We start from the raw sequence: 26,056 nt of genomic DNA on the forward strand, positions 1-26,056 counted from the left end.
GCAGCAGGTAGGTTTCGAACCTACGCTGCAATAGAGAATCTGATTTCTAGTCAGACGGCTTAATCGACAGACCAGGGCTAAATCTGTTTGAAAGTTGAACTATTTCTGGTGATGTGCCATTTGAAATATAAGGGCATTATATTATTTTAAATTTATGAACTGAATCCCCATAATTGACAAAATTTTCTGGGATAAGCTGCTATTTATGAAAATTATATTTCAAGTAAAACAATGGTCGTTTGCTGTAGGTAGGTTTCGAACCTATCCTGATAGAGAATCTGATTTCTAGTCAGACGCCTTAACCGGAAGACCAAGGCTAAATCTGTTTGAAAGTCGAACTATTTCTGGTGATGTGTCATGCGTTGAAATAAAAGGCCATTATATTTTTTTAAATTTATGTAGTCAATCCCCATATTTGAAAAAAATTTCTGGGCTGAGCTTTTAATTAAAAAATATATATTTCAAGCAAAACAATGGCCGTTTGCAGTAGGTGGGTTTCGAACCTACGCTGCCATAGAGAATCTGAATTCTAGTCAGACGCCTTAACCGACAGACCAGGGCTAAATCTGTTTGAAAGTAGAACTATTTCTGGTGATGTGCCATTTGAAATATAAGGGCAATTTATTGTTGTAAATTTATGCACTCAATCCCCATAATTGACCACATTTTTTGGGCCGAGCTGCTAATTACAAAAATTATATTTCAAGCAAAACAAATTTTCGTTTGCAGTAGGTAGGTTTCGAATCTACGCTGCCATGGAGCATCTGATTTCTAGTCAGACGCCTTAACCGACAGACCAAGGCTAAATCTGTTTGAAAGTCGAACTATTTCTGGTGATGTGCCATGCGTTGAAATATAAGTAAATTATATTTTTATGAATTTATGTACTCAATCCCCATATTTAAGAAATATTTCTGGGCTGAGCTGTTAACTAAAAATTATATATTTCAAGCAAAATAATGGCCGTTTGCAGTAGGTAGGTTTCGAACCTACGCTGCCATAGAGAATCTGATTTCTAGTCAGACGCCTTAACCGACAGACCAACGCTAAATCTGTTTGAAAGTAGAACTATTTCTGGTGATGTGCCATTTGAAATATAAGGGCATTTTATTGTTGTAAATTTATGCACTTAATCCCCATAATTGACGAAATTTTCTTGGCTGAGCTGCTAATTACAAAAATTATATTTCAAGCAAAACAATGGTCGTTTGCAGTAGGTAGGTTTCGAACCTATGCTGATAGAGAATCTGATTTCTAGTCAGACTTCTTATCCGACAGACCAAGGCTAAATCTGTTTGAAAGTCGAACTATTTCTATTGATGTGCCCTGCGTTGAAATATAAGTAAATTATATTTTTATAAATTTATGTACTCAATCCCCATATTTAAGAAATATTTCTGGGCTGAGCTGTTAACTAAAAATTATATATTTCAAGCAAAACAATGGCCGTTTGCAGTAGGTAGGTTTCGAACATATGCTGCCATAGAGAATCTGATTTCTAGTCAGACGCCTTAACCGACAGACCAGCGCTAAATCTGTTTGAAAGTAGAACTATTTCTGGTGATGTGCCATTTGAAATATAAGGGCATTTTATTGTTGTAAATTTATGCACTCAATCCCCATAATTGACCACATTTTTTGGGCTGAGCTGCTAATTACAAAAATTATATTTCAAGCAAAACAAATTTTCGTTTGCAGTAGGTAGGTTTCGAATCTACGCTGCCATGGAGAATCTGATTTCTAGTCAGACGCCTTAACCGACAGACCAGAGCTAAATCCGTTTGAAAGTCGAACTATTTCTGGAGATGTGCCATTTGAAATATAAGGGCATTATATTGTCATAAATTTATGGACTCAATCCCCATAATTGACCACATTTTTTTTGCTCAGCTGCTAATGACAAAAATTATATTTCAAGCAAAACACATTTTCGTTTGCAGTAGGTAGGTTTCGAATCTACGCTGCCATGGAGGATCTGATTTCTAGTCAGACGCCTTAACCGACAGACCAAGGCTAAATCTGTTTGAAAGTCGAACTATTTCTGGTGATGTGCCATGAGTTGAAATATAAGTCCATTATATTTTTATAAATTTATGTACTCAATCGCCATATTTGAGAAAAATGTCTGGGCTGAGCTGTTAATTAAAAAATATATATTTTAAGCAAAACAGTGGCAGTTTGCAGTAGTTAGGTTTCGAACCTACGCTGCAATAGAGAATCTGATTTCTAGTCAGACGCCTTAACCGACAGACCAGGGCTAAATCTGCTTGAAAGTAGAACTATTTCTGGTGATGTGCCATTCGAAATATAAGGGCATTACATTGTTATAAATTTATGCACTCAATCCCGATAATTGACAAAATTTTCTTGGCTGACCCGCTAGTTACATAAATTATATTTCAAGCAAAACAATGGTCGTTTGCAGCAGGTAGGTTTCGAACCTACGCTGCAATAGAGAATCTGATTTCTAGTCAGACGCCATAACCGACAGACCAGGGCTAAATCTGTTTGAAAGTAGAACTATTTCTGGTGATGTGCCATTTGAAGTATAAGGGCATTATATTATTTTAAATTTATGAACTCAATCCAAATAATTGACAAAATTTTCTGGGATAAGCTGCTATTTACGAAAATTATATTTCAAGCAAAACAATAGTCGTTTGCAGTAGGTAGGTTTCGAACCGATGCTGATAGAGAATCTGATTTCTAGTCAGACGCCTTAACAGGCAGACCAAGGCTAAATCTGTTTAAAAGTCGAACTATTTCTGGTGATGTGCCATGCGTTGAAATATAAGTAAATTATATTTTTATAAATTTATGTACTCATTCCCCATATTTAAGAAAAATTTCTGTTCTGAGCTGTTAATTAAAAATTATATATTTCAAGCAAAACAATGGCCGCTTGCAGTAGGTGGGTTTCGAACCTACGCTGCCATAAAGAATCTGAATTCTAGTCAGACGCCTTAACCGACAGACCAGGGCTAAATCTGTTTGAAAGTAGAACTATTTCTGGTGATGTGCCATTTGAAATATAAGGGCAATTTATTGTTGTAAATTTATGCACTCAATCCCCATAATTGACCACATTTTTTGGGCTGAGCTGCTAATTACAAAAATTATATTTCAAGCAAAACAAATTTTCGTTTGCAGTAGGTAGGTTTCGAATCTACGCTGCCATGGAGCATCTGATTTCTAGTCAGACGCCTTAACCGACAAACCAAGGCTAAATCTGTTTGAAAGTCGAACTATTTCTGGTGATGTGCCATGCGTTGAAATATAAGTAAATTATATTTTTATGAATTTATGTACTCAATCCCCATATTTAAGAAATATTTCTGGGCTGAGCTGTTAACTAAAAATTATATATTTCAAGCAAAACAATGGCCGTTTGCAGTAGGTAGGTTTCGAACCTACGCTGCCATGGAGAATCTGATTTCTAGTCAGACGCCTTAACCGACAGACCAACGCTAAATCTGTTTGAAAGTAGAACTATTTCTGGTGATGTGCCATTTGAAATATAAGGGCATTTTATTGTTGTAAATTTATGCACTCAATCCACATAATTGACAAAATTTTCTTGACTGAGCTGCTAATCACAAAAATTATATTTCAAGCAAAACAATGGTCGTTTGCAGCAGGTAGGTTTCGAACCTACGCTGCAATAGAGAATCTGATTTCTAGTCAGACGCCATAACCGACAGACCAGGGCTAAATCTGTTTGAAAGTAGAACTATTTCTGGTGATGTGCCATTTGAAGTATAAGGGCATTATATTATTTTAAATTTATGAACTCAATCCAAATAATTGACAAAATTTTCTGGGATAAGCTGCTATTTACGAAAATTATATTTCAAGCAAAACAATAGTCGTTTGCAGTAGGTAGGTTTCGAACCGATGCTGATAGAGAATCTGATTTCTAGTCAGACGCCTTAACAGGCAGACCAAGGCTAAATCTGTTTAAAAGTCGAACTATTTCTGGTGATGTGCCATGCGTTGAAATATAAGTAAATTATATTTTTATAAATTTATGTACTCAATCCCCATATTTAAGAAAAATTTCTGTTCTGAGCTGATAATTAAAAATTATATATTTCAAGCAAAACAATGGCCATTTGCAGTAGGTAGGTTTCGAACCTACGCTGCCATGGAGAATCTGATTTCTAGACAGACGCTTTAACGGACAGACCAAGGCTAAATCTGTTTGAAAGTAGAACCATTTCTGGTGATGTGCCATGCTTTGAAATATAAGGGCATTATATTGTTATAAATTTATGCACTCAATCCCCATAATTGACAAAATTTTCTTGGCTGAGCTGCTAATTACAAAAAATATATTTCAAGCAAAACAATGGTCGTTTGCAGTAGGTAGGTTTCGAACCTATGCTGATAGAGAATCTGATTTTTAGTCAGACTCCTTATCCGACAGACCAAGGCTAGATCTGTTTGAAAGTCGAACTATTTCTGGTGATGTATCATGGGTTGAAATATAAGGCCATTATATTTTTTTAAATTTATGTAGTCAATCCCCATATTTGAGAAAAATTTCTGGGCTGAGCTGTTAATTAAAAAATATATATTTCAAGCAAAACAATGGCCGTTTGCAGTAGGTGGGTTTCGAACCTACGCTGCCGTAGAGAATCTGATTTCTAGTCAGACGCCTTAACCGACAGACCAGGGCTAAATCTGTTTGAAAGTAGAACTATTTCTGATGATGTGCAATTTGAAATATAAGGGCATTTTATTGTTGTGAATTTATGCACTCAATCCCCATAATTGACCACTTTTTTTGGGCTGAGCTGCTAATTACAAAAATTATATTTCAAGCAAAACAAATTTTCGTTTGCAGTAGGTAGGTTTCGAAACTACGCTGCCATGGAGAATCTGATTTCTAGTCAGACGCCTTAACCGACAGACCAAGGCTAAATCTGTTTGAAAGTCGAACTATTTCTGGTGATGTGCCATGAGTTGAAATATAAGTCCATTATATTTTTATAAATTTATGTACTCAATCCCCATATTTGAGAAAAATTTCTGGGCTGAGCTGTTAATTAAAAAATATATATTTAAAGCAAAACAATGGCAGTTTGCAGTAGTTAGGTTTCGAACCTACGCTGCAATAGAGAATCTGATTTCTAGCCAGACGCCTTAACCGACAGACCAGGGCTAAATCTGCTTGAAAGTAGAACTATTTCTGGTGGTGTGCCATTCGAAATATAAGGGCATTACATTGTTATAAATTTATGCACTCAATCCCGATAATTGACAAAATTTTCTTGGCTGACCCGTTAATTACAAAAATTATATTTCAAGCAAAACAATGGTCGTTTGCAGCAGGTAGGTTTCGAACCTACGCTGCAATAGAGAATCTGATTTCTAGTCAGACGGCTTAATCGACAGACCAGGGCTAAATCTGTTTGAAAGTTGAACTATTTCTGGTGATGTGCCATTTGAAATATAAGGGCATTATATTATTTTAAATTTATGAACTGAATCCCCATAATTGACAAAATTTTCTGGGATAAGCTGCTATTTATGAAAATTATATTTCAAGTAAAACAATGGTCGTTTGCTGTAGGTAGGTTTCGAACCTATCCTGATAGAGAATCTGATTTCTAGTCAGACGCCTTAACCGGAAGACCAAGGCTAAATCTGTTTGAAAGTCGAACTATTTCTGGTGATGTGTCATGCGTTGAAATAAAAGGCCATTATATTTTTTTAAATTTATGTAGTCAATCCCCATATTTGAAAAAAAATTCTGGGCTGAGCTTTTAATTAAAAAATATATATTTCAAGCAAAACAATGGCCGTTTGCAGTAGGTGGGTTTCGAACCTACGCTGCCATAGAGAATCTGAATTCTAGTCAGACGCCTTAACCGACAGACCAGGGCTAAATCTGTTTGAAATTAGAACTATTTCTGGTGATGTGCCATTTGAAATATAAGGGCAATTTATTGTTGTAAATTTATGCACTCAATCCCCATAATTGACCACATTTTTTGGGCCGAGCTGCTAATTACAAAAATTATATTTCAAGCAAAACAAATTTTCGTTTGCAGTAGGTAGGTTTCGAATCTACGCTGCCATGGAGCATCTGATTTCTAGTCAGACGCCTTAACCGACAGACCAAGGCTAAATCTGTTTGAAAGTCGAACTATTTCTGGTGATGTGCCATGCGTTGAAATATAAGTAAATTATATTTTTATGAATTTATGTACTCAATCCCCATATTTAAGAAATATTTCTGGGCTGAGCTGTTAACTAAAAATTATATATTTCAAGCAAAATAATGGCCGTTTGCAGTAGGTAGGTTTCGAACCTACGCTGCCATAGAGAATCTGATTTCTAGTCAGACGCCTTAACCGACAGACCAACGCTAAATCTGTTTGAAAGTAGAACTATTTCTGGTGATGTGCCATTTGAAATATAAGGGCATTTTATTGTTGTAAATTTATGCACTTAATCCCCATAATTGACAAAATTTTCTTGGCTGAGCTGCTAATTACAAAAATTATATTTCAAGCAAAACAATGGTCGTTTGCAGTAGGTAGGTTTCGAACCTATGCTGATAGAGAATCTGATTTCTAGTCAGACTTCTTATCCGACAGACCAAGGCTAAATCTGTTTGAAAGTCGAACTATTTCTATTGATGTGCCCTGCGTTGAAATATAAGTAAATTATATTTTTATAAATTTATGTACTCAATCCCCATATTTAAGAAATATTTCTGGGCTGAGCTGTTAACTAAAAATTATATATTTCAAGCAAAACAATGGCCGTTTGCAGTAGGTAGGTTTCGAACCTACGCTGCCATAGAGAATCTGATTTCTAGTCAGACGCCTTAACCGACAGACCAGCGCTAAATCTGTTTGAAAGTAGAACTATTTCTGGTGATGTGCCATTTGAAATATAAGGGCATTTTATTGTTGTAAATTTATGCACTCAATCCCCATAATTGACCACATTTTTTGGGCTGAGCTGCTAATTACAAAAATTATATTTCAAGCAAAACAAATTTTCGTTTGCAGTAGGTAGGTTTCGAATCTACGCTGCCATGGAGAATCTGATTTCTAGTCAGACGCCTTAACCGACAGACCAGAGCTAAATCCGTTTGAAAGTCGAACTATTTCTGGAGATGTGCCATTTGAAATATAAGGGCATTATATTGTCATAAATTTATGGACTCAATCCCCATAATTGACCACATTTTTTTTGCTCAGCTGCTAATGACAAAAATTATATTTCAAGCAAAACACATTTTCGTTTGCAGTAGGTAGGTTTCGAATCTACGCTGCCATGGAGGATCTGATTTCTAGTCAGACGCCTTAACCGACAGACCAAGGCTAAATCTGTTTGAAAGTCGAACTATTTCTGGTGATGTGCCATGAGTTGAAATATAAGTCCATTATATTTTTATAAATTTATGTACTCAATCGCCATATTTGAGAAAAATGTCTGGGCTGAGCTGTTAATTAAAAAATATATATTTTAAGCAAAACAGTGGCAGTTTGCAGTAGTTAGGTTTCGAACCTACGCTGCAATAGAGAATCTGATTTCTAGTCAGACGCCTTAACCGACAGACCAGGGCTAAATCTGCTTGAAAGTAGAACTATTTCTGGTGGTGTGCCATTCGAAATATAAGGGCATTACATTGTTATAAATTTATGCACTCAATCCCGATAATTGACAAAATTTTCTTGGCTGACCCGCTAGTTACATAAATTATATTTCAAGCAAAACAATGGTCGTTTGCAGCAGGTAGGTTTCGAACCTACGCTGCAATAGAGAATCTGATTTCTAGTCAGACGGCTTAATCGACAGACCAGGGCTAAATCTGTTTGAAAGTTGAACCATTTCTGGTGATGTGCCATTTGAAATATAAAGGCATTATATTATTTTAAATTTATGAACTGAATCCCCATAATTGACAAAATTTTCTGGGATAAGCTGCTATTTACGAAAATTATATTTCAAGTAAAACAATGGTCGTTTGCTGTAGGTAGGTTTCGAACCTATGCTGATAGAGAATCTGATTTCTAGTCAGACGCCTTAACCGGAAGACCAAGGCTAAATCTGTTTGAAAGTCGAACTATTTCTGGTGATGTGTCATGCGTTGAAATAAAAGGCCATTATATTTTTTTAAATTTATGTAGTCAATCCCCATATTTGAGAAAAATTTCTGGGCTGAGCTGTTAATTAAAAAATATATATTTCAAGCAAAACAATGGCCGTTTGCAGTAGGTGGGTTTCGAACCTACGCTGCCATAGAGAATCTGATTTCTAGTCAGACGCCTTAACCGACAGACCAGCGCTAAATCTGTTTGAAAGTAGAACTATTTCTGGTGATGTGCCATTTGAAATATAAGGGCAATTTATTGTTGTAAATTTATGCACTCAATCCCCATAATTGACCACATTTTTTGGGCTGAGCTGCTAATTACAAAAATTATATTTCAAGCAAAACAAATTTTCGTTTGCAGTAGGTAGGTTTCGAATCTACGCTGCCATGGAGAATCTGATTTCTAGTCAGACGCCTTAACCGACAGACCAGAGCTAAATTTGTTTGAAAGTCGAACTATTTCTGGAGATGTGCCATTTAAAATATAAGGGCATTATATTGTTATAAATTTATGGACTCAATCCCCATAATTGACCACATTTTTTTTGCTCAGCTGCTAATGACAAAAATTATATTTCAAGCAAAACACATTTTCGTTTGCAGTAGGTAGGTTTCGAATCTACGCTGCCATGGAGGATCTGATTTCTAGTCAGACGCCTTAACCGACAGACCAAGGCTAAATCTGTTTGATGATGATGATGATGATGATGATGATGATCTGTTCATGTAATTAAAACATATATCAAGATTATTTTTTACAAACACAAAAAGTGTAAAATTGCACATTTGAAAAAAATTACGGATAAACGGATATCGTGAATATACTTTTAGATCAAATGGAATTTCATTATTAAATACTGTTGTTATTTTGTAATAGTTTTCTAGTAAATTAAAATGTTATCTTTGAAATCCACCGCGACATTCGCTATTGAATTTGACGCGTTACGTTCCATTATTCCATTATTAATTTATTTATTATATATTATTATTTAAAAATTTTATAACAATAATTTTGAAATATTCAAAAAATTTAAACTTTGTAGTATATCAAAAGTCGAAAGATTAGTAACGTTTAAATTGATTTTTAGTAATATTAAGTAACTGATTATTGATCACTATACAGATAAGAAAATATTTTAAAAGATTTATAAATAAAATTCAATATTAAATATTAAAAAAGTTAAACACAAATAATTACTCATGCTAAAAAGATTGAAATAATAAAATGTAATTATTAATATTTCATTTCATAATATGTTTGTAAGAGGAGAGAAATTGTAACATAATAATTAAAATAAAATTACTTGTAAATGAATCGTAATTGTACAATCACATTTGATTATACGATATATAAATATACATTTCAAATCGTTTAACCGCATATTACAATTTACATTAATTTTCTATTTTTATATCGCACCTTATTTCCAATGAATATTTTCCTGTCCTTGTTATATCTCCTTCCATACTTGTAGGTTGTTTGAATTGTTTCCTTGATTCGTGTCGTACAGTTGTTATCTTTATTTCAATGGTTGATGAATATTCTTGATGTCCAACAGGCAATAATTGGTTTCCGTCAGATGTTTGATTGTAGTCTTCAAGATGACTCGTTGCATAGTGAGGGTTTCCTTTATCTAAATAAAAATAAATAGAAAAATTGAATTTTGACTTTTAAAAAACAGATTGAAATTTAAATGAAATTTTATTTTAAAATATTTGTGAACATATAAAACGAAAATATTATGAAAATAAGTTAATGACTGCGTTATTTGATTAAACAAAGAAACAGTATATATAAATAAATTAAATATTAGTATATCGTATCAGAAAGTATTATTTAACTTGAAAAGGAAAATAAAGAATAACTAAAATTATTTACGTGATTTTGAAAAAAAATTAATACAATATTGATATTATAATTAAACATGTAACTATATAAAAAATTATTAATAAATAAAAATAATATTTTTTATATAGTTTATATATTTCAATTAGAGAATTACTAATTTTTTTTAAATATGTTCATAAATATATTGTTTTTAAAGTGTTTAAAAAAGTTACTTTTTATATTTAAATCTATTTATTGAAGTGATATACTCCGCAAATGATTTTCTTCTGATTAAATGATGATGATTCTTGGTAAAGTTTCAATGATCATCCTTTGAGTGAAATCGTCAAGGATTTCGTTTCCGATAACTGATTGGCGCTATTCTTTATAATTCAGTTGTCGATGATGATTTGTTGTCTACCTGCACAAACATAATAAAGTTAAAATATTTATTTTTGAAAGAAATAAATGTAAAATTTTAAAATTTATAAAAGATATTAAGAAATTAAAACATATTTATTTTAAATAGTTTAAAAAAAACGTATAAACGATTTAAGTATCATTCAATATATATTAAAAGTTAGTTTCATAAAAATTTTTAATATGAAACACTACATATAATATACGATATGAGTTTATTTAAAACTTACTTGGTACGTTTGAATCTTTTTATTCGAGTATCCTATTTCTTGGAAAACCTATTCTCGTCTAGATGACATTGGTCCTTGTAGGGTCACAACGGTATCTTTTTGATGAAATTATCAACGGCTTTTTTTTTGGATGGATGGTCAAAGACATTCTTCATAAAAGTGATCATCAATGGTCAATGATGGTTTGTTGTAAGTAATTTATGTAGTAATGAATATTTTTAATATCGTATATGATATTCATTTGAATTTTTTTTTTTAAATAAACGATATTTTATTCTTTATAGTTTTCTTTTATTTCATTTCTTGTCGTCACTTTATTTGCTTAAAAGAAATAAAAAGGAATCTGTAAATAATGCCGAATTTGTTTGATAGATTATGTGGATTTATATTTTACATTTCTTGTGTTAAACTGGAAAATATTAAAAATTATATAAAGTAATTATTGATTTTGTAGTAGTAGATATTACATATAATATGTTACAAAGTTTCAATGATCATTTATTTAATAAAATTGTTTTCTTTTTTTTTTTCATAATTGATGAATGATTTTCTTTATAACTAAGTTGTCGGTAGTAATTTATTGTCCACTTAAAAATATATAATAATTTTTAAATTTCCATTGAGAGAAATAAATGGAAAATTTTACATTCAAAAAGAAATATTAGGAAATTAAAATTTAAAAAACTTGAATAAATTTAAAAAATATATAAATAAATGAAACACATTAAAACACTAATATTTCATATTAAGAGTAATAATATAAATATTAAAAGAAAATTAAGATTAATTATCATCATCATGTTTTCATTCATTCATTTAAATATATTTTTTTAAATTATTTCTTTTTTTTTAGATGATATAAGTCTTTGTAAAATGGTGATGGTAATTTTTTGAATGAAATTATCAGTCGGTCCATGTTCAATAACTGATTGAAGGCATTCTTTATAGAGAAATTGTTAATGATGGTTTGTTTTTTATCTGCAGGATTACAACATGAAAAAAATTTTACCGTCAAAAGAGTAAATAAAATATTTTAAATTTATCATGCAATTTTGGGAAACAAATTGAAAATCGTCTATTTGAAATACTTACACATATATATGATTTATGTAAAAGTTGACAAAAACAATAAAACTAACTTGAATTGTATAAATAATTTTGAAAAATTATATGAAAAATTAATTTAATATCAAATATCAATTAAGACTTATAATTTGAACATGATAAAACTTTACCTGTGTTTATATCCATTTATCCAAATAATATTTTACTTGGATAATTTTCTTTCCAAATTGGCAATGATGGTTTATTTAAATTTCTTATGGTAATTTCTCTCGAAGTTATCAGAAGTCGTTTTATTGATAACTCATTGATGATAAATTTTGCTGTTAAACTACCCTCTTCTAAGCGGTTTTTCAATGGCCTAATTATGTACCTGGGACATCAGCTTTTTTTGCGATTCCGAAATAAATAAAATAAACATTTGGTTATTTTATTATTGGGGGTAGTTTTACACATTCTCGACCGCTTCAAGGTGATTGAGTAGTACGTCATTTTGAAGCTCTCTCAAGTGGCTCTTCAATGGTCTAAACCCATACCTGGGACGTCAGCTTTTTTTGCGTTTCCGAAATAAATAAAACGAATATTTGGTTATTTCGTTATTAGGGGTAGTAAAACATCTAGTTCTTGTATCAATTGTCTTTCTGCAATTTTTTGAATCCTGTAACCATCAGAAACAAAACGAATATGAATTAGAGGTTATGGAAAATAATATCGTATAAAAATTAAAAATGTTATATTAAATACCTTTAATTTGTAAAACGTATTTGTTTCTCTTGGAAATAAACCCCAGTGATGCATTTTTCACGCGATTGACGACGACATGCCAAAATTTAAAAATTCGTCGACATGTACTCATTTTGACATTTTCTATGTTTAACTGTGTTCGCGTTTACCATAGTTTGAAACTCGGATGGGCATTGTAAAACCGCATCAAATAATCCCACAACTGTTGATGACGTCATAAATTTAAAATTGTCATTATTAATATTACAATTAGGATTATGTATTATTATTGTTGATTTGACAAATAAAGTAATTATATACGATGGAAAGACATTACAATTTTTGTCGATTTCATCATGATGTTTTGATATTGTTTTACATTATTTTCTTAAAGAAGTAAAAAGGAATCTGTAATTCCGAAATTGCTTGATAGATGGCGTAGATTTACGCTTTGTATATATTTGTTTTTCAGCTTGAAAATATACGATACTATGTAAAATAATTATTGATTTTAATTTTAATATATTTTATGAAATAAATATTAAAGACTTACTTGTTAAACTAAAATTTGTTTATCCAAATAATGTATTTCTTGCTTGATTCGACAGATTCCTATCGAGTTCTGATAACATTTATTCACTGAAACTTTTTTTTTTCTTTTCATTACGTTGTCCATGGTGATTTGTTGTCCATCTACATAAATAAAGAATAAATACAAAATTGTAAATTTAAAAAGAAACGTTGCTTAAGAAAATACATAAATAATTTAAACAGTGAAGTACTAATATTTCATTTTAAAAACTATGATGTAAATATTAAAAAACTGAAATTAGTTTTATTTTGTTTTTTTAAGGAAAAGGAAAGTGAATGGCATTTTTCATAATTGTATTGTTAATGAAAATTAGTTTTTTATTATTTTTTTTTTAAGTTAAATTTTACATTTTATAAAAGATATTGGAAAATTAGATTGTGTAATTTGAATAGAAGGAAAAATATAATTTGTTTTGTAAAAATAACCTATTACCTAGTTAATTTTATAAAAATATTATAGCAACTATTAACTTTCGAATATTAAAATACTACATATAACGTACGATATGAGTTTATTAAAAACTTACTTGTTATATTTAAATATATTGATATAAGTGATGCTTTTTTTCGGAATATTCCTTTATGTCTAGATGATGTTGGTCCTCGTTACAATAGTAGTTTCTTCAATGAAGTTATCCCTTTGCAATGATTGGTCCAAGACATTTTTCATAAAACAATTGTCGATAATGGTTTACTTTCTATCTGTATGAATATTCCAAATTTTTTATTATTTCAATAAATAGAAAAACAATTTAAATTTTCCAAACTATTCTAAGAAATCAATTAAAAATAATCTATTTAAAATATAGCCATTACAAATCATATTTTGACAGAAAAAAAATGTAAATAATTTAAATCGTATAAGTAATTTTAAAAAGTTATGTGGTACGTTGATGTTGTAATGCTCAATGTCATCTATAATTTATAATATAAACATGGTAGAAATTTACTGGATATGTTTGTATTTATTTATTTAAGTGATATTTTTATTAAGTGATATTTTTGTAGTTGAATTTGTAATAACAATTGTGCAAAGTTCTTTAGGATAATCTTTTTAGAAGTTGTTGGCAGTTGTTTTGTTAATAATTAATTGATGATAATTTCCGCAATGGTATGAAGTTTAACGAGGCACTTTCATCTGCATTTAACAATAACTATTGAAGTTGAAATCCAACCAATCTTCATGACAAAACATCTCATTGTTGTACGTAATTTTGTTTTTATATAAATTTTTGGATCCCGTAATCTTCAAAAATGAAATGAGAGTGAATTAAACGTTATTAATATCGTATCGAAATGAAATATATATTATATCAAATACCTGTTATATGTAAAATGTAGTTCTTTCTGCTTGAAACGAATTTTCGAAGCACCTTCTTCGCACGATCGACGAGTATCTTGTAATTTATCGGCATTTGTTCTTATCGTAGACATCGTATCGGATAACCTCACAACTAACGATGAGGTTAGAAATCTTAAATTTTTAATATTGTTAATATTACAATTGAAATATTATTATCGCTAATTTCATAAATTGTACAATTATATAGTGTGGCACGAAATTTTAAAAAAGCGTTGTAATTTTAACTAATTTGGTGACGACATTTAGACATATATTGGTAAATGTGTTTGAAAGTTGTTCAGAATGATCTAAATTATTGTCGTTATTCTTACCCTTTTCTTCAACTGTAACGTTTTAAGAAGAAAAATAATTGATGTAATAGAGAATATTTTCAATTAAAATGTAGTTTTCATTTAGGTAATAGTTTTTTTGGAACAGAAATGGGTTCATTGTATTAATTAATTTTAGACTATCGGTGGAATTTGTAACTTTGAATTTGTATTTGATTTGACGCACGCACGCGCTGTAACATATAATATTTGTTTTTAAATTATTAAATAAATAACATTATGAAATGTAACACTCACCTGACAATGTAGATGCCCATTGGAATAATAAAAAAAATGTTTCGTCTTTGTTGAGACTCATCAGCATTGCCTAGCGCGTTTCTTTTCAATTGTTCTTCCAACGAAAATAAACGTCAGCAATGGACATTTTTTTTATTTTTTACCAAAACTTGAAATGAAAATATAGAGAAACCGAGTGCAATTGAAATCGTTATATCGGAGATTATAAATTTAAAATTAAGTTAATAATGTGCTTTATAGAGAGTGATATGAAAAAAAAAATAAAAAAAATGTCCATTGTTGAATTGTTTTACATTAAACAATATGTTGCAATAAAAAAGAAATTCAGCAATGAACTTACAAACTAAGGGGCAATTGATTTAAAAATTTATATAATAGAATATTTGTTGAATTGAGAAAATTTAATGAAGTTATATAATGTAAAATTTAAAAAAAAATTAATTTATATAAATTGCTTTACGAGAGAAATATGAACATGTTATTGTAAACAAATATAATCAACAACGACTAATTTAAAAGAAAACTGTGAAAAAGGTAATTAAATATTGAATAAAAAAGTGAAATTTATAGAGTGAAATAACAATAAGAAGGTTGTAATAATAAAAAAAACTATTTGTTGAAGATATACAATATTGATCATAAGTAAATGTCGTTGTTGTTATAACGGCAGCATTAACGAACGTGTAAATGTGTACTTTGAAAAAAAATATATTAAATTTGAAAAAAAAGAGTTTTAATTTCACTTTTAAAATGGAAATGTTGGTTAAAAAATTGTCTAAATCGAGATGAAAATTAAGTCACAACCGGTGATGGCACGTCAACTGAGGATAATGTCGTGGTTGTCCCCGATGTTCCGGGAAAAAATCGTAGTCTTGTTCGAACGAAGTACTGGTCGGTTCGTTAGACGTTGGTGGAGAGGGTGACGTGCGTGCCGGAAGCACGACTTCACCCTGACCCCCAATAATCGCACGAGTAGGATTCCAGGGTAACCGTTGTCGAAGTGGTTCGGGGTTGTTAAAAATGTTGGAGTAAACGACGTTACGCGTCAATTTAACTCCGTCTCTGCGTCTGAAAGCGCCTTGATTTGCCGTGTTTTCGATCACAACACGCACATCTTCAGGCGAGCCCACCCTAGAGAAGGCCACATAAAGCTGTCCGTGCGCGAAACACGGGCTTGGCAAATGGATTCCTACTCTTGCGTACGTCTGTCCTTGACTTTTGTTAATCGTCATGGCGAATGCCAGCCGTATGGGAAACTGCACTCTCTTGATCGGGCGAGGAAGTTGCGGAACGCTCGATGTAATTTCAATTTTGGGCAAGTTGATGGTCTCCCCTTTGCGGGGACCCGATAAAACCTTGACTTCCAAAACTTCCTCGCCGAGACGCACAATCATCATTCTGGTGCCGTTGCACTGTCCATGCCGGACGTCTAGGTTTTTAAGCAGGACGACAATCGCTCCCGTCTTGAGCACGAGCTCATGTGGCGGAAGGTTGGACGCCGAGATCCGATGAACGACGTCCAAAAGGACGTGAAATTCATCATCCTCGGTCGCCGCATTGCCGGCATACTCGTCGACCGAGTGGTAGTACCTTGGCTCACCAATGATTTTCCGATTTAAAATTAGCAAATTAATGTCATCTACCGCGACATTGGTGGGACACAGTATCACTCGATCCCCGATGTCGTTTTCATTTACTCTGTCGTAGACCCATTCGATCAATTCCTGTATGGTTGGCATTACGAAATGACGATCGATTTTGATGAGATCGGCCGGGACGAACGTATCGCGCAAAATTGCCCTCTCGATTAACCCCTCCCCCATACGCAAAAGCCAATTGCCGTACTCTCGAATGCGGTTCCAAACGACTTCCAAGTCGACCATTTCGGGATGATGAGCCGCCGCCTCGGTCGCCGATTGTACCGCGCGATTCACTCGCAAATTTGTCTGAAGACAAAACACATTCACCCTGCGCCAAATCTGACTCGATTTGACACAGTTTGCAAAGATGTCCATGCGCGAACCGCGCACCACGATCGGCAACGTTTGACGAAAGTCACCCCCGAAAAGGACTACTTTTCCCCCGAAAGGAACCACATTGTTCTCGCACACGTCACAAACATACCTGTCGACCGCGTTCAATGCATGCTTTGAGGTCATCGACACCTCGTCCCAAAGAATGACGTCGGTTCGACGAATGTTTTGCGACCTTTCGTGCTCGGCCGGCCATCCGACCGTGGACTCTTCGTCCAGGTCCAGAGGGAGACGGAAAACGTGGTGGCAGGTCCTCCCCTCTATAAGTAAAGACGCAGCGATTCCCGTCCACGCAACTGCCATCAGACGGACACCGCCGGCAGACAGAATTCGCTCCGCGATTACGTTATAGAGAAAAGTTTTGCCAGTTCCGCCGGGCCCGTCAACAAAAAATAAATTTCTGTTGACGAACGTCTCGTCCGCCTCCAGTCCCGCAACGATAGCCCTGTCGAGGTGGAAATATCGCAACGCACTCTCCGAATCTACGCTGTTTCTATTTTTTAACAAAGTGTAAATAACGGCGTTGTAAACAACTCGCACGCTCTGTCCCTGAATCTCAAGAGCACATTCTCGTGCTCGTCTGACGCCGGCGCGCATTGTCTCACTTCCGCAAACGCGTTCGCTTCATTGACGCCAGCAGCTTCCGGGTCGTCCAGACCGATCTCGTTGAGGTTTATTCCCTCGCGATTTGCCGCCACGATTTGATCAATATTAATGAGAGCGCGGCGAAGCGCGATCGGCCGCGGAATACCGCGTCTTATGAGATCAGCGATCATGTAAGGATCTTTGAACTCCTCCCATAAGGCCGGTATTTCGTGCCGATGGCGCTCGAATGAAACTAAAATAATTAGAGGGAAAAAATTTCTGACGCGCGGCGGCAAATCGCGATCGCAAACCTCGCGCATCGCGTTGCGGTAAATGTCAAAATTGGCGAGTAACCGACGCTTCTCGCAGGCTTCACGGTACGTTTGACAGACATATCCGTCGGCTAGCGTCCGGATCGATTCGAAGGAGGTGGGCCCCGTAAATGTTGTAACAAAATACGCAGGTGAAACCTTTCGTCATCCAACGGGGATACTTCCCGTATAACTCCCACGATTTTATTAAAATGTTGACGCGCACGCCATTCCCCCTCTCCTCTAAACCAAACGTAGTTTTCGGGTATCTCGACGTAGCGCAGCCGCCGTGCTTCGGGGTCGACCGCATTCAGACGGAAATACGCCACCAATTTAGACACGTAGTTTGTTGCGTCCGCGACACGGGTCAGTAATTCATCTTCGTCTTCATCTTCATCGAAAGTGACGGGTTGTTCATTCTCCAAGTGAACGGGCAACGTAACTACGGCGTGGGGACGATCGTGTAATTTATACGCGAAAATACGCCAGCACGCTTCCATCGAGCTGATATATCGACAGTCGGTATAGTTACGAATCTCGTCCCAATCGACTTCACTATTCTGCCCGCGCATTTGGATGGTGATACAATCTGGTCCTTTGTGGCAATATTTGTACAGGTATCGGATAGAGGCAAAAGATCCGACCCCTTCGAAATTAATGTGAGTCCGATATCTCATCGCAGCCCAGCGGTTGTAAGGCACGATACGCCGATTATCATAACGATTGCCTGCGAAAATGACAAACCGACCGTCATCGGGACGGGCATATTCCGGTCTTCCGTTGAAACGGTGGAAATTTAGAACGGTATCGCGTCGAAAGGCTTTTGGATAGCCTTTCGCGCACACGCGAGACTCCAAGTTGGTACACGGGGCGGCCGGATTGTCTTGACCGCAGACACGGTGCACATAATAATCACGCACAACACCGTACAGATCCGTACAGATATAATCCGGTCCATCTTCTCCGCGTCGTCGATCCGATCCGTAGGTTCGAACCCGATTAAAATGTGAGCGTGTGGCAGTCCTCTTTTTTGAAACTCGATCGAATAATGATAAGTGCGGACAATTCCTAAGAATTGTTCTTTGACTAAATCGTTCATGAATTGTTGGAGCTTTGTATGGAAGACTCGGCACACCAATTCTGGACGATTTTCCACGCGTTGATTAAAATTTAAATTTTGAGTAATTTCTGGCCAATGGGGGTTGCAGGTCATCGTTATAAATAAGTCTGGTTTACCGTGTCTGGCAACGACTGCCATAGCGTCCAGGTATAGTTTGTTCTGTCCGCGACAACTACCCTTAAACGTGGCCGGCAGGATGGTGATACGGCCGATCCTCGCATTAGGCCCCGCTTCGGCTACGCGCTTGCGCACGTAGTCGATTAAGCGGTTGTAATACGTGGTCCGAACTTGACGTTGATTCGTCCGATACCACCACAACTCTTCCGATTCTATTTTCACGTACGTGTCAATCACGTACTGTTGAAATAGTTTCGCGGAATTGTGCAATATGGAAAAAGTCCCGTCACGTACCATCAACCTGTGCTGATAGAAATCCCGGAGCGAGACCTTTTTGTCTCGTCTGCTCGCGTATCTGAGACGCATGTCATAACCGTCCTCTCCGGGAGGGAAGAGTAACGGGTACACCATGGGATCAGACACACGAGACAAATTACTAATTTTATTTTGATGGTCGATAAGCGGACGTCGTGGATACACTCGCAGATCAACATCGAACGGTATATCGTTATCAAATACCGCTGCTATTTCGCAGCGGCTCTCGGGTAAGTTAAAATTCCGTCGATCTCTATTGATGTTGTTTTTGAATCCCACCACGATGTTCGCTACCGAGTTTGGCCCGTCACGTTCGATGCGTTCCCGAATCATTTCCCGAATGCAAATGTAACTATGGACGAGTACGTTCGTGCGCCTCAATATTTCCTCGAGGATCCGGAAAAGATGCGGATCTATTCCCGTCTCGTCAAAAAAATCGTTGCGACGTTCGAGCGCTTCCGCGACATCAAGAAAATAATACTGATTGTTTCTGATTGGTTCATCACGATGCGGCACATTTAGAGGGATGTCCTGAGCGTGGTGGTAAATTTGTCCCGTGATTGTGAAACAAACAGCCCCTTGTCCAACATTAACATCCGCAGGAATAGTAGCGTGCATGGAGGCCATGGCAAAATTACTATTCAATTTCGGGATGTTATTCAAAAACTGCCGAGCAAGAGGTGTATTCTCAGTTAATAATTGATGCAATTCTCTCGGACATTCCCCTAAAGGCGGTAGAATAACTTCGCCCCCTTTGCAACAAATTAATCTAATATTATTCCGATTTTTCGGTTCCAATTCAAAAAACAAAGCGTTGCAAAAACGGCATACGTCAGTCATTGGCCCGCAAGAATGAATTTCTACATGAAACGGTTGTCGTTGTGCTAAAGTAATAGCGTGTCGGTGCGTTCTTCTAATAGGTATGTCAGCGTGCCTTCGTCTAGGAGGCGGTAATAATACATTCACCGGCACGTCGTTGTTATTTAAATTTAGAAAATGTTGATCGTTAGCTTCTGAAGGGACAGTTGTTTCAAGTAAAATATCATCGTTGGCGCATCGTTGCAAATTTGGAGAGACGGACGACGAAGTAGAATTTGTTGTTGTTGTCTGTACTTGGGGCGGTTGCGGCTGGTCTTCCATGGACGCGACTTGCAATCGAGGTTGAGAGATAGATGGTATCTCTCGTTCCTCAATTGGGAACAAAGGTGGCAAGATGACAGGGAAACCACGTAAAATAACGTATCCCTCTCTGGGAGTTCTCGAAACGCGATTTGATGTTGTTGGTAAACGATGTAAAACCACCCGCAATCCGCGCAACGTTCGTCCAAAATGTCTGTTCGTTGCCGATAATGCTGCCGGTTCATCCAATAACATGTTTCGAATCGGTATAATTACACGACGGGCATTGAAACATTGCAAAATTTGAAAAGACGTTAAAGGTCGGATAATTATACTTAAATCGCGGATGGTGTTGAAAAAATGAAGACGTCGTATTATAACTATTAATCGACGTCGAGATTCCAAAGATTGGCGACCTCTCAGTCGATCTCTAGAAATAATACGCGATTGATTATTAACAGGCATAATTAAACCGATTCGTTTTAATCTAAAAAATATTCAAAATTTATTAAATTTTAAATATTAATATTTAAAAAAATATTAAGATCTAAGCCAAATATTCTGAAAAAAAAAACAGTTGTAAAACAGCTTTTAAAATTTTGTATAATTTAAAATAATTAAAACTAAAAGACGCAAACACTAAAACGATAATCGTAATAAGAGTACTTACATTATTAATTGCCCCACGATAAATGATAGCCGGATCTCTAAAATTAGAAAAAAAAAGAAATCAATTTGTTGTATTAAAACGGTTATTTCATATTTCTCGATGGTACAAATTTAAAATTTAAAAAATTATCTAATAAAATAATTGGAAAATATTGATAATTATTTTCTAAAAGAAAAAGAATAAAATAAAAACAACACCAACATAATAAACAACTATAGCAATTAAATAATAACTTTACTCGATTATTTAAAAAAATAGTTATAGGCAACCATGCATACAAAAGACGGACAACGAAATTATAGGAGCGAAATAATTGCCTATGTGATTTTCAATTATCAATGCATTAAGTCAACGAAATTGATTTAGCGGCAATTGAAAATATTCAATTTATTATATTTTTTAACTGGATAAATTTCAAAAGAAAAAAAATTAATACCGAAAAGTAAAAAATAATTATATATTATGAAATAAATTAATAACCTATAGAGATCGTGTGAAACATATTCCTATATTATTCAATGAAATACGCAATAAACTAAAACACTTTTAAAATGTACAAAAATCGACAACGTGTGAGAGAAATAGTTTCGCGCCTATTTTTAAACCGTCAATCGTTTAGTAACAGCGAAATTAATCATAAATTTAAACGAAAAAGACGATAAATGCATTGCTTTCTAATTACATACTGCATATTTTATTTATTATCCAAATTCGAATATATATTAAATGAAAACGATTTTAAATTGCACGAAAAATTGGCAACAATGTAGCTAACGTACGAGAGAAATAATTTCGCGCATATTTTGAAACCGTCAACCGCTTAGTAACAGAAAAATTAATAATAAATTAAAGGTATAATGAAGGTGAATGTGTCGTACATTCATGAGAAAGTTTATTTGTAATAATGTCTAACTGTACAAAATAAAAATTAAAAACATAAGTTATCCGCTACATAAAAAAAAAACGAACTTACGAAAAGTGAAAGGAGAAATAATATAGCGTGAATTTTTCCAATTGCATGTTTTATTTAGATATAATCGTACGATTTAAATTTGAAGAAAATCGCACGTAGGAAAAACAAATTTTAATAATATGAAAGAAAATAATTTTATCGATTTATTTAATTGAAAATAAAATAAAAAGATACTTAATGTTTTTAAGGTTTTAGCTATCGAATTTGAAAAATAATTTGGGAAAAAATTTACCTTAAACACAGAATTTTGTAACTCGTAGACCACTGAAACAATACTGGATAAAAAAAAGTGGGGGATCAATATTTATATATTAAGCCAAATCGTTAATTTTCGCGCCTGAGATTTACACAGTTGCCGGTTTTCAACTTTACTGTTTCAAAAATTGAAATTACGTATAAAATTTAATTTCTATTTCACGTATATGGTAACGTTGATAATATTGAATACGGAAAATACAAAATTATTTCTTAAAGTGGAAAATTATTTCTAAAATAAAACAAAAAGTAACATGTATATTTGATACTGGCAACAATGTATGTATGCAATATGTATCTAAGGCGGGGTTGCAATATTTAACGAAAAAATTGGCGCGAAAATGGTGCAATTAAAAATAACGGTTTTTAGTAAATGGAAAAAAATAATTTTCACGATTATGAAGGGATTTTTATTGATAACATGTAATTGAAAATATGTATGTAAATAGTTTTGATTTTCTCTCTTCGTAAATTTGTGGGAATGTGAGAAAATGAAATTGATTTATAAATGGTGAATTCGCCGGGACTAATGCATATACATTATTTAAAAAAGAAATGAAACGATATTTTAAATGGCGAAAATGTATGAAACGTAATTTACATGTTATATGATGAAAATTACATTTAATAAAAATGAATATCGTATAAAAAAACTGGAAAATACGCAATGATAATTGAAATGTGTTTTATTCAACGAATTAAAAAAAATACATACAAATATGCGTTAATATTATTACATACAAATTACTTTTTCTAGTTGTATATTATAATTGAAATAAAATTATTAACATTAAAACATATTCATCAGTTTAACAAATTAAATAACAACGGTTCAATATAAGTTTAATAAATTTATATCCAGATTTATAATAATTTAAGAAAATATAATACAACTTTGTTAATTATATACAAAACTATAAAAATTTCTAATTGTCCTAATTGTTTATTTCTTTATTATGATAAATATAAAGTAAATGATAAGCAATACGAATCTTAAATTTATAATAAAAGTAAGTTTTTGTTTAAAAATTTTTAATGAATATAATTCAATAATCGTATCGATTTAATTAAAGAAATGTGTTGAAAAGTACATGAATTCCATTAAATGTGTAGCTTTCCTAATCTTCTTTATTGTTATTAATTGTACCATTCCAATTATTGATGAAGATGTTGTTTTTCACAAACGTACGTTAGTCATTGTTGTCCTTAAATTATAGTTGGATCTTCTTTGTGTCTACAAAAATAAATGTTTGTTATTAATAATACATCTGTTAAATCTAACAATGCACAAAAATATTAATTAAAAATGTATTTATTACATGCCTTGGTTCAATTAAAAAATACATATATATTTTAAAAGTATGAAAGTAAAATATTGTAAATATTAAAATTACTGTTTCTTTACATTTTAAAAATTTGATATTTTTACATGTACAAAAAATTTATCAATTGTGAGAATTCTTTTTTAATAATAGGACAACATATTTTTCTAAATTCATTTCAAGTACATAATTACATTAATATTTAAACTACATACATTATTTTATATAATATATATATATATATATATATATATATATATATATATATATATATATATATATATATATATATATATATATATATATATATATATATATATATGTTATTTTCAATATATGAAAAAAATATATATATTGTAATTTGAAAGTGAGAGAAATATTTACATGAATAATACTAATTTATATAAGAATTTTTTGTTTATAATCAATCTTAATTGAATTAAAAAATATTAATACATATTAAAAATTATAGGAAACAGTTACGAATTGTATAATCTAAATATCGTTTGTAATTTACTACCTGAAATAATTTTAAAAATTTACTTATTATATTTGAAGGTATGTAACTAAACAAACCATCTACGGTCCGGTCCTACATGCAATTGATGATATTCTCTATAATTAGCTTATCGATGATGATTTCTCCTCATATCCAACTAATAATTATTTCACCATTAGTTGTTTGGTAGCAGGGTTGACGATGACTTGATGAATAATAGTCGTTTCTTTTATCTAAAGAAATATAAAAATTAAGTTTTCAAACAATATATTTTAATATTTAATAAAAAAAAAGAAACAATTTATATAATTTAAATTATATATAAATTAAGTAAATGTGAATTTGTTGCATTAAAAACGATTATTTAAATTGAAAAAGAAAACAAAGAATAATTGAAATTGTTGAAATAAGTTCGTAAAAGAATTTCATAAAATATTAATTCTACAATGTCAATTGTCATTTGGAATGTAATATATCACTATATTAAAAATTCATTGTTATAGTTCGGCTTTTACCTGTGTTCTTTGAAGTATCTTTAAAAATATGGTTTTTAAGAAAAATTTTAATACACCTATTTACTACTTTTTATATAAGAATATTTGAAAAACTTACTTGCTGTATTTAAATCTGTCCATTGAAATGATATACTTCTCAAGTGATTTTCTTCCGTCTAAATGATGATGATCCTTGCAAAGTCGTAATGATAATTCTTTGAATGAAATCGTCAATGATTTCATTTGCAATAACTGATTGATGGTATTGTTTATAATCCGGTTGTATATGATGATTTGTTTTCCATCTGCAGAAACGTAATAACATTTAAATTTTTATTGTTAAATGGAATAAACATAACATTTGAAATCTAATAAAAATAATTAAAAAATTGAATTAGGTCCATCTCCAATTTAACATAATGTAAAATGATTTAAATATTAAAACTTTTGTATTGAAAATTATTAGATACCTATTAAAAGTTATATGCTTTGTAAAAATGATTTAATTACATAACTAATTAAATAAAAGCATTTTATAATATTACTTAATAAAAAACTTACTTGTTACATTGAAATATGTTTATGTAAGTATTGTATTCTTCGGAAAACTTCTTCTCTTCTAGATGATTTCAATTCATAATGGCGATGCAAATTATCAGCGACTTCTTTGCCGATGATTGGTTCCAGAAATTGTTCGTAAGGAAATCATCAATGATGATTTGCTCTTTATCTGCCCAGATATATGAAATTTTTTACTATCATGAAATATAAAAAAAAATTGAAATTCATTACAATATCTCGAGAAATTAAAATTGTTTATTTGAAACAGGTATAAAAGTATAGCAATTATTTAAATATGAATGTTATATTAATTTTAATTATATAATTTAAAGAAATTACATAAAATATTAATATGAAATATCAATTATGATTTATAATATGAATATAATAAAAACTTACCCGATGTTTGTTATCAATTATTCAAGTGATATTATTCTCGATGTTGATTCTTGTAAATTCCTATCGATGATTTCTTTAGAGGTTTTGATAGTAATTCTTATAATGGTATGAAATTTGACGAGGTACCTTCAGTCACTATTGACAAACACTATCTTAACTAAATTAAAGGATGATGATGATGAAACATCTCATTGTTCAATTATCTATGTTGTTTTATTTTTACATAAATTGTTGAATACTGTAATCATCTAAGGTGAAACAAAAATGAATTAAACGTTATAAAAAATAAAATCGTATAAAATTTAAAAATTCTATATTAAATACCTGTTATTGGTAAAACGTATTTGTTTCTCTCCGAAATAATTCCTCACGATATGCTCTTCA

The 26,056-nt window shown here is 32.4% G+C and overlaps 1 protein-coding gene and 2 long non-coding RNA genes across 5 annotated transcripts; all 3 read right to left on the bottom strand.

Annotated features, from left to right (window-relative positions):
- Nucleotides 1-9,326: 9,326 nt before the first annotated feature.
- Nucleotides 9,327-15,040, bottom strand: LOC132698324 (uncharacterized). Of its 3 annotated transcripts, XR_009618358.1 has the most exons (7): nt 14,900-15,040; nt 14,292-14,444; nt 13,498-13,672; nt 12,933-13,072; nt 11,830-12,314; nt 10,178-10,365; nt 9,327-9,750 (listed from the first exon to the last, which is right to left on the bottom strand). It is a non-coding gene; the product is annotated as an uncharacterized LOC132698324 (long non-coding RNA). The 3 variants fall into 3 exon arrangements; XR_009618360.1 differs by lacking the exon at nt 11,830-12,314; XR_009618359.1 differs by lacking the exons at nt 11,830-12,314; nt 12,933-13,072; nt 13,498-13,672.
- A 656-nt stretch (nt 15,041-15,696) lies between these two features.
- LOC132698619 (uncharacterized) lies at nt 15,697-20,754 on the bottom strand. The gene is made up of 4 exons (XM_060664811.1): nt 18,759-20,754; nt 17,977-18,711; nt 17,473-17,920; nt 15,697-17,425 (listed from the first exon to the last, which is right to left on the bottom strand). Exons 1-4 carry the CDS (start codon nt 20,752-20,754, stop codon nt 15,697-15,699), a joined length of 4,908 nt encoding a protein of 1,635 aa, XP_060520794.1.
- Nucleotides 20,755-24,874: 4,120 nt separating this feature from the next.
- LOC132698764 (uncharacterized) lies at nt 24,875-25,804 on the bottom strand. Its single transcript, XR_009618417.1, has 3 exons — nt 25,673-25,804; nt 25,274-25,442; nt 24,875-25,017 (listed from the first exon to the last, which is right to left on the bottom strand). It is a non-coding gene; the product is annotated as an uncharacterized LOC132698764 (long non-coding RNA).
- Between the last annotated feature and the right edge of the window lie 252 nt (nt 25,805-26,056).

This window comes from Cylas formicarius, unplaced genomic scaffold (genome assembly GCF_029955315.1).
Source record: "Cylas formicarius isolate icCylForm1 unplaced genomic scaffold, icCylForm1.1 PGA_scaffold_2__14_contigs__length_35257938, whole genome shotgun sequence".
Lineage (NCBI taxonomy): Eukaryota > Metazoa > Arthropoda > Insecta > Coleoptera > Brentidae > Cylas > Cylas formicarius.

Coding starts and splice junctions, on each gene's coding strand:
- LOC132698619 (XM_060664811.1), bottom strand. CDS start 20,754: ATGTTATTGGATGAACCGGCAGCATTATCGGCAACGAACAGACATTTT. Junction 17,921..17,976: donor TGACGAAAGGTTTCACCTGC/GTATTTTGTTAC, acceptor TCCGGACGCTAG/CCGACGGATATGTCTGTCAA. Junction 17,426..17,472: donor TTGAGATTCAGGGACAGAGC/GTGCGAGTTGTT, acceptor GTTAAAAAATAG/AAACAGCGTAGATTCGGAGA.